We start from the raw sequence: 15,616 nt of genomic DNA, 5'->3' as shown, positions 1-15,616 counted from the left end.
ACAAAAGCAGGGACGAACTTGCCCGCTTACACGGCACGCACATGTTAAACGTGTCGATGTGTATCCGAGCAAGGTCGGGTTGCGTAAAAATGCCCGCGCGCTAGCCGGCAGATTCCGTCGGCACAGTGTGTGCTGGTAGAGGCCGATCAGTCCCCAGGTACACCTAAGGCCAGGAATATCCACTCGTGCACGCCCCCGCCGTGCCAGAATCAAGGGGACACTACGCTAACCTCGAGTGCACTGGCCAAACCACCAACAACTCATCCCAGAAATATGACCGAACATTATTATTAGATTACGTTTCAGCGACTAACCTGGAGTCGTCTGTCTCGAATCATTCTATGTATACTGTTCACACTGTTACACTTAAGACTGGTACATTTAACAATGCTTCGACTAGCACTGTTCGAGTATTTCGGGAAAGAGCCATTTCCAGAAGGAAAAGGATTCCGACATTGTATCATTTCTTCAATTTTAGAGTAAATTTTTCTTTAACGTAATACTTCATATTTCCTTTTTCCTATCATATAATATCAGATTATAGATTTCAATCTCGTCGATAAATAAATAATTATTGTACTAAATAAAACAATTTAATAATATGACATACAGATCTTTAAATATTTGAATATGGCGAGAAAGGATTCACATCGATAAATAAAATTTACTCCAAAAATTGCTTATCGTTGAACAAACTAAAGAAAAATATTTCTGTCCGTAAATAAGTGAGAAAATAAAGAAAGTAAATATTTTCTGACAGCACTCAACGAATGGAATCCGAATTATGTCTAACAAACATAAAAATTATTGATGTTTATGAATTTTAAATAAGAATACATGAAAGAATGTATGAAAGTAAACATAATAATTGTAGTTGTTGCATGTTAAGTAAATTACGATAAAATTTGCATATCGATGATGAATGTATATACATTTTGCATATTTTATGTGTAATTCGACACGTTTATAGGTGTTCTACTTGCTAATAAATGCTCGTCTAATCACAGTCTTAATCACCGATAATTACAGTTCACAAGTAATTCGCTATAATTATAGAAGTTCTTAGATACTTTATATTATGCAACGATGCCAATATGTATCAAAAAACAATATGAACATGACTTTCTCTGAATGTTTTCATTAACATACTTCCTTCCTACTTTCCCTTTCAATCTATTATTCAAACTGTATAAAAAATAATTTCTAGAACGTACAACTTCCGAACTAGTAAAAAGTAATATCACCTCCAAAAAGTAAAAAGTAAAGAAAATGTGATATGACGTTACAAACATTTTTACAAATTTCTTTGGAATTTCTGATTATTTATATCATCTTCTTGCGATATGCATATAAACTTGTGGAAGCAAGTCATCTGTTTTCCAAGAAGATGAACACAAATCATATATACATACAGCTAGGTAATAAAATTTAAAAATGAAGTTTGAAAGAAATTTAAAAATGCAGTATTGATCCATTTAGAGTCTGAGAGACTCGTTTCTCATCCAAAGCTTCCAACTTTCTTACTATTTTCCTTTAACTATTTTCTTTATCTGATAAGAAGAGAGCAAAATGTTCGAATAATCAATTTGAGTCTAAAAATCAATATTTCTTTGTGAAAATTATTCGTAATACATATTCGTGTATTTAAAGCTTCACTGCTGAGAATTGAGATGATAGAGTTATTGACATAACACATTGAATGAACACTATTTGTATCTTATAATAGTGAGACATAAATACCCCATTATAAATTCAATGTTGTTTCACTGCATTATGGAACTACGAGTAAGTTGAAGGATTAAACATATCTCACGTGTGTTTTAACGCAATGAGACACGAATCGCTAATATCTTAAGAAGTATATAATATTTAAAATGAAGATTAGCAATTTGAATATTTAAAATACCCAATCACCATAATCTCACATAAAAATTGAAATTTACCCTTCATTTCTTACAATTCAACTCTTTCAAACACTATTCAAATGAACTTCAGCGCGAACACCTACCACTTCTCAATGTTTCACGTTTCAAAGATCAAAAGCAAAGTCGGACGAACGATCGATATACGATTCGTTGCGCGAACCAATTCGAAGCGGGACAAGCGACGTACTTCATTGCTTCGTTTGAAAATTCGTTGCCAGATGTTACAAGCGACGAGGAAGATCATTGAAGAGACCGTCAGAGATACGACGCCGCGACAACATCAATCGCAGTGTTCTTAACTCGCTCAATAACATTGGCTTCTAATCCTTTTGCTTTAGTGTTTCGCTCGTTAATTGATCCACCGATTAGCCTTTCATTACATCGTCGTCTCATTCATGAGTAAGTTTTACATGAAATGGGATTATTATTCGCGTAATAGTGTTATTTTCGAAATCGAAGAGGAGGAAATCCAATTTAACGAATATTTCTTTTCAGACTTGTTAAATGTAATACTTGTTGAAGATGAATTTCAATCAACTCCCGGAGTATGTACACATACATATGCATACAATGTATCTGGGCTGCTCAGGATAAGTAATTCCTAACGTTTCAGTCATGATGAATTTGAGTCGTGGTAAATTTATGAGGTAAATAAGAGAGATAATGTTTTGCTATTTTTTATACACAATAAATATCTTTTTAATATATTACCTATCATCTTTGTTATATTACATGTAGACTCGTGCGAATTCATGTGCTACTTAAGACAATTAAAGGATCGTTTCTCGTATTATTTTAACTTTTATGTCTACTTCTTTTGTCTGTACGCTTTTTCAATTACTGCTTTTTCAATTACTGCTTTTTCAAATGATGTTTTTATTACAATAACGTACAAATAACATATGAATCTTGTAAGATTCTTTCACCTGATTGATGTGATAGAATCATTCATAATGGAAATCTTCTAACTATTTTAATTATCATATTTTAATGAAAATGAATGAAGTAAAATTTAAATAAAAATTTGTTCCGCCCCTAAGTATTACAATTTCACTTTGCATATTTTGTATACTTTTACATATTATGTAGATTATGTATATTTTCCCACATTTGAATTTCCCATATGTGCACAAACATCCGTAGTCTAATTATATGAAAGCGGTTCTTGAGACGAGTTCAAGAACCTACCACACAACAGACATGAAATATCATGAATTTTTGATTAAACAAATTTTATTTTTCTCAGCAATTACTATAAATCCTGAAACTCTTTGTATATTTCATTCACTAATTTAACATTTATTACATTTATTCACAAAAATCGTCCATTCTCGATCTCTCATAGTTAAGTTGAATTTCAACATAGAACAGAATTTCATGCAAGAAAAACCATTTGAACAGTAGAACCGTTCAAACAGACTCGAATAATGTTCAAATAACGAAGCTTCGGATAATAAAGGTTGCACAGCTACTCGGTTCTACGATCCACGGGATATGCTTATTTATCTTCATTCAACTAATGGTTCAGAATTTGACTTGCCTTGCATTAAATTATCCTCGACTTCATTCACCTATCTATCTTTGTTCTCTTATTCAGTTTCTCCGATTTCTCCCTCGTTCAAGCATACCATGCGTTCAAGTAACGCATATTAAATTTAATAGTACTCACGTTTCGATGCGCCGGTGCACGTGCCACCCTCTCTGAAGATCCTCGAAGTAGTTCCGCGAGGAGTTCGGGACTTGGTCCCGGAAGGCCTTCAAGTTTGCTCGGGCTGGAAGTGGTTCTATGATGGCAGGGCGTGGGTGGCTCTGAACCGCTGTTATTCGAGCTTGCGTTGTACGAGAGATTCTCGGAAACTTTTCTACGTGGACGTAGACCTTCCTCGAGAGAGATATCAGCAGTTCGCGGTTTAGCCATCTCTGCCTCCAGCATTTGCCCGTAAGGACCACGGAGAGGTCTTTTACTATATCTGGACAGATGAGAACGACATTAAAATTAAAAATAAAATTAGAAAACGGGTTACATTTTGTTAAATAATACGTTTAATAATACGTTTCAATGTAAGTTTTGTAAAGGCTATTAGGTTGCTATAATTTCTTTTGTCGGTATATTATTATAAAGGATTAATAGGATATTATTGGCTTGTTCGAAGAGTTCATAGCGAAATTTAAGGAAAATAAAAAAACATCTCTATAAGATCCGCGTTTCTTTAATGTATGCACCGTTTCTTTCAATAACTCTTTGCAACTTATTGCATAACTTCATAATCGTTGTGAAAAAGCCCGTCCTTCATAACAACGAATTTTGTACCTATTTTAAAAATGAAACGCTTTCTATTGACCATTACAATATTTGTTTAACGAATACGTTTGGCACAAGCAGTACTTTGAACGGGAAATAATTCTCCTCAAGTCTCATTAAATGTAGAATATTTTCAAAATACATAGAATTAAAAGAGAAATTGATTCTAATTAGGCCGATTAAAAGAAAATATTCATAAATAATTACATCTAGTAAATTAGAAATTTCAGTGACGAGTTAATATTTCCTTCTCTAATTTGCCTAATTTTATAGTTATAGAAAATTTACTCCTATGCAACCTATATAAGATCTAATTTAATATTAGCTAATGTGTCACGTGAAATTGCCAAAACTTCTGTTTGTTCTCCAAAGCTCATCCCTTATTCTCATTCATTCAATTCTAATCTGGAATGCGATAACGATACTCGAACAAGTGTTAGACAAAGAGGGTGCCTTTAAGCAAACATTCGAACCTCTGGCAATTTTCTGCTCTTAAATCGTATCCGTAAGCAGGCGCTTCGGGTCTATTTGCATTCTATTCCGATATATCAGCGGTCGTTCTCATGTTACCTTCTAGGCGTGTGGCCCTCGCAGTCGGAGAGGTCGCTAGGCGTCGCAGGTGGCTCGTCTCTTTCCTCGCTGCTCTGAGCTGACAGCTTGTTCCTGTCGGTGTCCAAGGACTCTGGCCATTGGGTTATGTACACGCCCTTTCTCCTTTTACTGGTATCCCCTCGGTACCTTCTAGTTTTGCCCGATGGCGATGACGCTTCAGAGGGTGCCTCGCTTGCCGCCTCGCTACCTTCGCTAGCTTGACTCAGCCGTGGCTCCTCAGGTGGGGGTGTTATTATCACTTCGTGCGGTTCCAATCTATTTTCTGTAGGAAATGATTAACTTCGTTTCGATCATTAATTCGGGGGAATAGCGTTAATAAAAGCGTTAAATGAATTGGTTTCTTTCAATATTTTTAGTAAATTGACATTAGGCGATTAAATTATTGTATCTGGATTTTTGGTTATTTTCTTGCTTATGAACGAAACATTTCTTGGACTAGGACGCAATGACTGCGTGGCTAATATTTGTTTATGCTAATTTTATGCTGAAAACTGTTTTATAGCCAACGGTTGGTACATAAATTTGCGGCTGTATTTAAAAACACGAAGCAAGATTCGATTTACGTTAATCAGACATATTGATACATTCCTAGCAAAAAATATCAAATATCTAGAAAAAACAATTAGAATATATATAGTGGATTTATAATTTGGCTAGGAATCACAGAATTTTATAATAATAATTTTTCGATAACTTTAAATATATATGAGTAAATAAATTAGTACTCTGTGTAGATTACATCAAACTCCTGTTTTGCATTATTTTTTACAAGAGATTATATTTGAAAAATTTAACAGTATCTGAGATTTATAAAAAAAGTTTCATTTCATGTTCGGACCATTTGAAGAACTGACTACAGACAAGATCATCCAACGTAGAAAAAACGTTTCTAATCTCCGATCACAAGCCGAAAAAGCGATCAAGTTTTACCCGAATTTAACCTTCAATACAGAAAGTGAACACAATGATAAATAACGTAGTTGGAATACAACGGTCAGATAGAGGTTAGAAAATAATCACTAGTCAGTTGGTTTAATGACTCAGAACTAACAGAAGTCTACTTATTCAATAAACAGAAAGAACAATATTCCGAAAAGATTGCGCTGGAAACAAACGTACACCCTGTTTCTTCCAACTTCTCTCAACCTTCTTCTTCCTCGTACAAAAAAATATAAAATCAAGTCGAGTTAACCATTGTCGTGATAGGTCAACGTATGAGCGTGATATTTACTTGGATTGGCGAACTCCAGACCAGAGTGAACGGGCGTGAAGTCATCAATGAAGATGGGTAGAACTCGATGACGTTGAAATTTCTATTTCGACCCTGGCACCCACCGTTCCGAAAATAGAGCCACGCGAAATAAAGTGGAAACTTGGGTGCACCTTTGTACCCATACTCCTGTCGATGCAAAAATAGTCCTTCTTTCCCTTACCCCTGTTCACCACACTGGGGCAGGCGAAAATATTTGGCCGGCTCATCCGCTTCGATTCGATGCTCTAATCTAATACATCAACTACACCGACGGACTTTCAACGGCCGATCCCTAATTCTTGCCAGTCGATGCTTCGATAAACGTGTCAACGAATATCCGATAATTAAGAGCGGACCCGTGGGTCGTTGAATCCTCCGCGAACATACGGTGAAACGTTTCTCTATTAAGATGCGCGAGGGTGATAAGCCACGTGAAACGAATGTTGAAATGAGTATTGAAGATGAGAAGAGGGTGAACAGCGGCGAAGGTGCGATTCTGGCACGGATAAAGTCATTAAATTAAAATTACAAGCTGCGAGGATGTCGGATTTAGTAATATTATGTTGCCAATTTCCACAGACGAAATCAGCCAAATAACAAACTGTTGCTACATGGAAGGAAGGAGTTCCGCGGATTCAGCTGTTTCCCGCGTTTACGATGATCGTTCTTATTCGAGATACTCGTGGATTTCTAGGTTTTGCTCTTGTATACGTTGTTCAAGAAAAGTCCGGTGAATTTGGTGAATGAGTCGATTCGAGGTTATTTTGGAGATTCGAGGAAGTTATATTTTGGAGAAGAATAAGAAGTTATACTTTAGACGATAATTTTGATACGACAGGTCATAGGGAAATAGATCACTCTAACAACCTTAGTTCCTAACGAACATTATAAACTTTAAACATTATAAAATTTTAAAAATTCAGGTATCTCGACTGATCTGAACAAAGTCTAAAGTTTTACAAACTCAGGAAAAAAAATGTTGCATGACAAACCTCCAGATCGACCAAGTAATCGTTTCTCCGTAAATAGCCAAACCCATACAAAACCTTCTCTTTTTGATAAAAAAAAAAAACTCTACCGTTTGTATAATACTCGACGATAACCTACCTTTCTGCACGGTTTCTTCGATGGGCGCATTTTCAACGAGCGGAAAAACGGGTTCAGATGTGACGATCTCGATAGGAGGTTCAGCTTGCACCAGATCGACTCTTGGCTCGTTGATTTCTGGCACCGGCGGTTCTGGGCTGGTGAGTGCACTGGAAGTTGCCAGACTGTCGGAACCATCGCTCCTCGGTCGAATCTCCTCAACGTTTCCGGTTTGAGGTACACCCAGACCTTCCGCGGAACCAACGGCGCTGTCGACGCTAGGCGTCGATGTTCTCGGACTCTGACGATTAGGGCTGTTCTGTGGCGTAGAAACCACTGGACTGACGTCCCCTCGTCTTCGTGGTAACGTGCTTGCACGAACATCCTTGTTCTCTGTGCGATTCGACGTGGCTATTGGCTGAGCCTTCTGTCGACTAACTGGAACACAACATTCGGTCGTTATTATTATGAAATATAAAGGTTTTTATAATTTATATCGAACATTTTAGAATAGGTAGAAAGTTATTCAATATGGACAAATGTTGGGTCTGTTCAAAATGTTCGTAGCATTTTTGATTGTAAATATATTTTATTTTCAATGAGATTTCAAGAGAATTATTTACTATATATCTTTGTAAGATCCTGTTTGAAAAATACTATTTCTAGTTTGCACTAGACAAACTCCTGGATAGATTAAATAAAAGTAATACCGAGGAGATAAAAGATACAGTAAAGTTAAGTTACAGTCGGAAATGTAGGATAGGGCTTTCTCGTTTGAAACCTCGTTTTTAAGAAAATTAAGTTTGAAATAGCAACGAGTGCATATGTACTCGATGGATTTCAAACTTAATTTTCTCGAAACCGGAACACGAAATAAAAAGATCTTATTCTTTCCTCTCAATGCAATAGAATTATCAATTGTATTATCTCTTCTAATATATGCTATATATTTATCACAGATAGATGTCATAAAATTAATAACGCAATTAATTAAACCTTTGTAAACTAATTAGATAAGTCTTGTGCAGCGATATTTATCTGTAAAATTACTAGTTGCCGTATTAAAATCAACAGCTGAGGAAACTTGGTGAAAAGAAACAGATGAGTACTCACTCATCTATCGCACGACAGAGTATATGGTATATACCTAAGTAGATTCATATTGACAAGTAAAAATAACTATTAATAATTTCTTTAGAAAACTATACTAAACTCTATTCTGTCTATACAATATTTGTATAATAGACTTTGCTTACCTTCTAAAATTCTATGTAGCATACGATCACTGTTTTAAAATAAAACTTTCCAAATTTACGTATAAAACAACCAATCTTAATATTTCACTTCAAATTGATTTTCAAATATTATCTCAACTCTATACAAGAAAACGCTGTTCTTTGGTTCAATATTTATTGCTCAATTTCTCCAGCTTATCAATTATCCAGAACGGAACGAAACGGTAGCGTGTTTTTCGAGTAAAAAAAGCAAAGAGAGCAGCAGTAAAAATCAAAAGTAAACTTCCGCCGGATCAATCGTTCCCAAACACCTTTGCTGACTATGAATCACTGGTTTTTAATCGAACTGTCTATCAAGAGATACCTGGAAATGGAGAAAGAAAATACACATTGGTAGATCGCGTGTTAACCGAGTAGAAAACGGACGAGAGTAGATTTTTAATAGGATCGTGAGCGGATTTTCGCATACCGGTGGCTGTTGCGAGGTCATCGCGGTGAGCAAGACCACGAGTGAAAGAAAGAGCAAGTTCTAATTACCTCCTCGAGTGTCAGGTAAGTTTGGCAGCCCTCTCAACACGAGGAGGTGGACCATTCCAATAATAATAAACAGAGTGTACGAGTGGGAACGGGAACGAAGATCTCGGTGACGTTCCAAACCGACAGCACGTCGTCTTGGCCGAATTCCCGCGAATATAGCGACCGATTAAGAGACGAACTCTGTCGTTCTCGGAGCTTCTGTTATTCCGTTCTATCAATTATATTGTATAGAATATCACTGACAAGATTCTAAAATTTAACTATCCAATTTAGCCATGGATAGTTGATTGACATAATTTCAATTAAGGAACATCCGTGCTTTGAAATAATTGTCTTTTAAGAACGTATTATAATAAATTCAATATTATGATCATTCGATTGAAGTGATAAAGATGTTCTTATGCCATATAATTTTTTTGTATATGTAATGTAAATTGCTGATTTAGAATTATAAATACTATGATTTTTATCTCAAATTATTGTGTCATAATTTTTTCATATTGCAAAATTTTGTTCTAGGATTATAAATACTATAATTATTATTTTTGGGGTTCTTGTATCATAATCTTGTTATAAATTGTAATATAGAGTAATATATGCAAATATATTACATGTATATAATTAACGTAATATAATACATGTATATATAGTATATATATATGTATATAATTTGAAGTTCATAAAAAAACTGATAAAAAGAATTAGATATTTTTTGGTACTTTCTGTCAAGTAGACAATTTAGATTCATATAAAATTTCAACAAACAGTAGTAAAATTTATTTAGAAATTATATATCCTAAACTATAGTGGATTACTAGCGATAATTTAGCTTTTGAGTATGTATATTGTGCGCTAATAAACACGCTCCAAGTGCATGCAGCAAATTTATTTGCTGTCTAAGGAAACGCAGCACGTTCGTGTTACTAATTTGGCACAAATTCTGTACATAGCGTAATCTGTATCTAATAGCATAATAAATATACAGACTACTAAGGATTTTCTGGACGATCGCGACTTTTGTTATATTTACTACGACTTGATATTAAAATTTCCTTTAATAGGAAATCATTTTTCTATGCAAATTTTAATAGCATTTCGAGAAGGAAGTTTCGCATTCTACATATCTGAAAATACGATCTTACGTTGTGAAAATTGAAAGTAATAAGGAACTTGTTGATCGTACGGCGAACCTACCGATAATTACAACAGATGTTGTAAATCATCGAGAACGATCATAATGAATTCCGTGTTACCCCGGCCTTCCCGTAATTATCGTCACAGTAATTAAACGTCAAATTGACCGCTATGTAAATCTTTTCATTGCGGTAAAACACACATCCGTTAATTTAGTTCACAGTTTTCTGTATGAGAAAACTTCTCCTGAGCATAAATATCGGGATAGGAAAAATAGTGAAACTTGAGAACGCATGTATACGATAAGACTATACGCTCCAGAATATCATCTATTCATACGCTTTTCGCTTTACTTAATATCATCTAAAAAGAAGAAGAATATAATGCGATTTAACTATTCGTTTTCCGAATGTAGCATTCAAACTATTGTTCAGCAGATCCCAATACGAAAACCATAAACGGAAAGCATGCTAAGATTGCTCTCTAAAAAGAGATATTTTAATTATTTTAGTATTTTAGTTCAAAAGAGAAACATATCTAATCTAATATTTATTACCAATTTATTTATTCATCCATTTCTCACAACAAACTCTCTATTTGTTGCGAAAATCACTTTACATCATAAAACCCGTTTCCATTTCATAAGAAACATTTTCACCGTACAACAAAGAGTTCCTTTCTCCGCAATTCATTCTTTTTTCAGTTATTTTCCACCTAAGATCATAATCAGTTTCCGTGCGTCGTTTTCATTAGAACAATCGTCGCCGGAGGCAACATGATCGTCAACTTCATGATCGTAATCACTATCATCGCGTATGATTCTTTTCGTTTGTCGGACGATGATAGTCGGATAAGAGGAAATCTATTATCTACCGCTGCTTTCTCTCGATCTCTTTTTCCCCCATTCTGAATGCTCAACGTTCTCCCGCTGTTAATGGCCGAGAAGATCCGTGGACCGTAGCTGTATTTCAGAAGATACCTAGTTACACGTCCTCGTAAACCGTCTTCCGAACGTAAAAGGTGTCCCGCAAGAGATTTGTTGGCGCGTTAGCTCGAAGCGTTTCCGGCTTGCGCCACGCACGCGATTCGCCGCGTTTCACGCCTTCGGCCTTGTTACACATCGAGACGTCGGCGTCCTTTTTTTTTAAATTTTCTTTCGTGTAAAAAAGAAACAAAATGTTTCAGTAAATCGATGTGAAATAAAAAGATTTATACTTTGAAACGAAAAAAGTCTAAAATAGAAAATTGCTAATTACTTCAATATCTAATAATGAAACGACTTTTTTCCTTTTACTACATAGCTAATAGTCTTTGGATTTTAAGCAGCTCTAAAAAGATTTGTTTATGTGAATTGCTTGTATCAGAATGCGTATCGAAACAATTCTACTTTGAATTGTAATATTGTACTTGGTAAATAAAGGTCTTAACTAAAGGTAGTCCAGTTTTAGGACTTTTCATAGTCGAGTGACACATCTCAAAGATATGTGCAGTCTAGTAGTCTAGCAATCTAACAATACCTTTCTCTACTTCTCATGAATGTGATTTTGGACTCCAAACTATACGGACAAAAGGTAAAAGAAATATGTAGCGTAAAAATTACTAATGATATTCCTGCTATATTTTTTCAACAAAGAGGAAAAAATTACAGATTGTTTGATTCTCTTTAATCAGAAGCTTGTTGTAATGAATGTCATCCGTGAATTACATAATCCGTCCATTTTGTGGGTATACCCACGATTATTTTTTAAACTTCAGAAAAGAAGATTTACACTGACTACTTTCTGCAATGCATCAATCGCTCTTCGGTAAATATTTCTCTTAAAACAAAGATTTTCTCTTTCAAAATATCTGGTTCATGCACAGTAGCGTTTTTCTATTAAATATTCTGAATTTGTCATTGTGCTAGATATCTAATAAGAGAAAAATAACCTTGAAAAAAGGTTTTACAAGAGAAGTAATATTTATATTACTTATATATATTACTTATATTATATATATAAGTGATAACTATATTACATAAAAGCTAGACTTTAATTTCTACAAATAATTCTTCCAGAATCAAGAATTCCAAATAAATCACGTATATAATAATACAAACTATAATAATAATAACAGTATTTGCATGAACACAATAGGAGAAATACACAAATCGTATTTTCCTTTAGCCAGTGCCATCGATTACCTTTTGGCCAACTATTATGTACCACACAATGCGACAGGATTTGTTCAAATAATTACATGAGCAAATAATACTTTTATTCAGGCCATGGACATAAAATGCATTATCTTTAAGGTCGTTCGCGATACAAGTGCAACGGAAACCGATTCTCTCTAATATTTCTTTTATTTCTATTTCTTTATTATGAAACCGAAGCTGCCTTCGTTCGATATGTAGTTCAGGGCTGTAACTGTACATCTAGACGAAAGTCAATGTTATACGACTACCGATGTCGGAACGAAAAATCCAGATCTTTAGAAAAGCGTTTACTATTTTCGGCACTGAGTGTAAACTGTGTATAGACGTTCTTCACTTCTCTTCTTTTTTTCTTCCTTCCTCTCTGGAAGAGGAGATGAAACCAATATCTCGTTGCAAGCTACTGCGCGTATAAAGGCTTCATGTTTCGCAAGAAGACCAGAAACCGTTTATGATAAATGAAACGCAACAATGGGATTACGCGTATTGATAATAACGTGTAGACTGGATTGTGGTACAAATTCATGTACACAGGCTCACGGAAGTATTTGAACACTTGTAGATATCTTTTATAAATATATTATGCGTATTATACGAAAGCTCTATTATTCAACTTGATATATTTATGACTTTTCATATTTAAATGCACGAATATCCAAAGTATAGTGATATACTGTGAAATACAGTACAACTCCCTTTATTGAAACCAAATATCACATAATGTCTGAATGTTGCAGGCTGAATCCACTTATCTAAATGCGAAGTACTGTGGGAAGAATCAATTAACTCGTATTATATAAATTGTTTATTCCTCGATAGATTCAAATCTTGAATTCGAATTTCTTCGAATGCAATTGGATTATTTTTGAAAATCTCGAGTTCTTAATACTCCGATCAGTTGTGAAAATCTTAATTGGAAATCTTGATCGGTCTCAGAGCCTTTAAAATCTAATGAGCATTCAGTATCTTATATCTTCAACTATATCTACGATTATATATCAGTACAATCTCTTACATTAATCTACAATACCTTCTATTATATTTTATCTTCATTATTCTACGTGAAATATTGATTATCTATTCATCAAGTTTTCAAAACATTGCACTCTATAAAGATTTTGAAGACTTCCACGATTCTCAAAACTTATCGAAACATTAAAATTCAAAACTAGTCAGAACTTCAACAGTTTTTGGCATCGAATCGTACTCCTACAGATTCAAATTGCGACAGTATTGTAAAGCATCGAATTGGTTTGAATTGCATCGAAATTGAGATTCAACTGTTTATCGGTAAACATCGATCGATGCCAGACGGTGAGAAATTTTGTACAGGAAAAGCATTCGGAATTCTCGAAAATTATTGGACTGGAATTCACGAATAAAATATGGCCACACGATGTATCGAGTGAATTTAGGACGTAGGCTTCTTTAACACGCGTGAAATTTAGAAAGCAGACTTGTATTCGCAAGAAGAAGAAAAAGAAAGAGGTAGAAGACGAAATGTTTAAGAGAAAAAGTAAAAAAATAAACTTTTCCTATACTAAAAATGTTTTTCGATAATGAAGAAGCATTTTGTGAGATATTTTTACGAATTCAGATTGCTCCTATCTTTAATCATATAAACCGTCATGTAAAGTGATTCATGAAAGTATTTTAGCATTTAGTATAGACAATTTTCATGAGTATATCGCGTGTATTATACGAAATTTTTTGAAACTGCACTGGCATTGTAACGAGATGTGTTCCTTACGATTACAGTAAAAGAATTTCAAACTAAATGTGACGAAAAAAAAATAGTGAGCACACTCCCGCTCATGGTCACAATGTTTAAAAACAGAGTCCATTAAGATAAATTGACTGAAGAAGATTGCAAATGAAAATGTGTTAACGCAACGTTGACCTTAATGGTTAGTAAAAAAAGAACAGAATTTTCCACACGAAAAATGTTTTCCTGTAACGAACGAACATTTTGCGAGATATTCGCTGCTTTTTACGGATTTAGATTGTCCCTATCCTCAGTTATACAAACCGACACCTACATGAATATAATAATAGACATAATGGGTAGTGTTTATTTGGCTAACCGCCATGCCGCCCGAGTCTGCATTCTCGCGCGCAGCTCCCGGATTTGCTGGCCAATATTTACAAGTACACAATCGGCCGTATACAAATCATATAATTAATTGACAATGTTTTTCCTTCCAAATTTCCGCGTTCGCCACAGAGGCGATTACTTATCGTGTTTCGGAATGAAAACGAAACGATATTGGCCGTAACATTATCGCGTCCCGTTATGTAACTCGTAACTTCTAGCTCGCGCTTTATCTCCGCATTTTATCTCTGCGCTTTATCTTCGCGTTTCTTAACTTCATTCTTTCTCTTTTTTGTTTCCGACTTCGCGCTCATGGCGTTATTAAATGAACTTCGAAGATCATGATACGTGGAACGTTTAATGTTTTGGCTGGCCTTGGAGAAAATACTTGCTTGGGAAGTAGAGATGAACGATAAGGATGGAGTTGAAGATCTCATTTTTATTCGTTTTTCTTGTTATACACTGGTTCGTTCGCCAAGCTTGGGAAAAATACCAAGATTTTAATTAGCTTGTAGCTTTAATATCTTTTGTATTTGAATCTTTTAGTTGTTAAGGTTTTAACAACTAAAAAGATTCATGATATTTTAGGAAAAGCGTTGAGAAAATCGAAACAAGAAATAATACATATCAATAACGATCTTCTCATACTAAGATACAATTTAACAAACAGAAGAAATTAAAGTTCATAAAGAAATTTAATTTCTTATAATACAAAGAATTATCATGAAATATATTGTTCCATAATTCTAGTGATTTTATTAACATTTTTATACGCCATTACTACATACGCTACTATTGATCCGTCCTCTCTTTACAAATATTTCAACTAGAAACGTAATTTCTCATAAAAATGGATATTATTCGCTAACTCCTTTCAATCGGAAGAATACTTGTCGACAAATTCCCATATTGTTTCATTGGACAGACGGAAACAAAATGTTTTTCTTTGAACCTACTAGAGTAATAACGCTCGAGTAAAGAAGTAAAGCAGAACCTTTTATGGAGAGTGACTAGTAGAACCAGTTCCGAGCAGGTGAAGACCCGAAAAGATAAACACGGAAACAAAGTACAATGAATGCTTTGGAGTAACTGTTCTTACGGTTGCTTCTGCTCCCACTGCTACGCCCATTCAAATGCTTCTACCGCTTAGTGTATGATCATTTATACCTATGGATATGATACCTGTGAACAAAATCTACAAACCTATCGCGATTATAAGCTAATGATCGCTTCCACTTGAGCTTCCT

At 34.7% G+C, this 15,616-nt stretch overlaps 1 protein-coding gene across 9 annotated transcripts in view; it reads right to left on the bottom strand.

Moving 5' to 3' along the window:
* LOC132910982 (rho guanine nucleotide exchange factor 17) overlaps window positions 1-15,616 on the bottom strand; it is a 70,296-nt gene that overhangs the window by 33,146 nt on the left and 21,534 nt on the right. For all 9 annotated transcript variants that reach the window (XM_060967217.1, XM_060967221.1, XM_060967222.1 and 6 more), the window contains exons 6-8: window positions 7,199-7,615; window positions 4,798-5,101; window positions 3,595-3,895 (exon numbers count right to left, since the gene is read on the bottom strand). In XM_060967217.1, the coding sequence (XP_060823200.1) occupies window positions 3,595-3,895; window positions 4,798-5,101; window positions 7,199-7,615 (1,022 nt within the window). The remainder of the gene's footprint in view (window positions 1-3,594; window positions 3,896-4,797; window positions 5,102-7,198; window positions 7,616-15,616) is intronic.

Source organism: Bombus pascuorum, chromosome 9, assembly GCF_905332965.1.
Source record: "Bombus pascuorum chromosome 9, iyBomPasc1.1, whole genome shotgun sequence".
In the NCBI taxonomy this organism is placed as follows: Eukaryota; Metazoa; Arthropoda; class Insecta; order Hymenoptera; family Apidae; genus Bombus; species Bombus pascuorum.
Note: the sequence above shows the minus strand (reverse complement) of the source record. Positions and strands in the feature narration are given on the sequence as shown.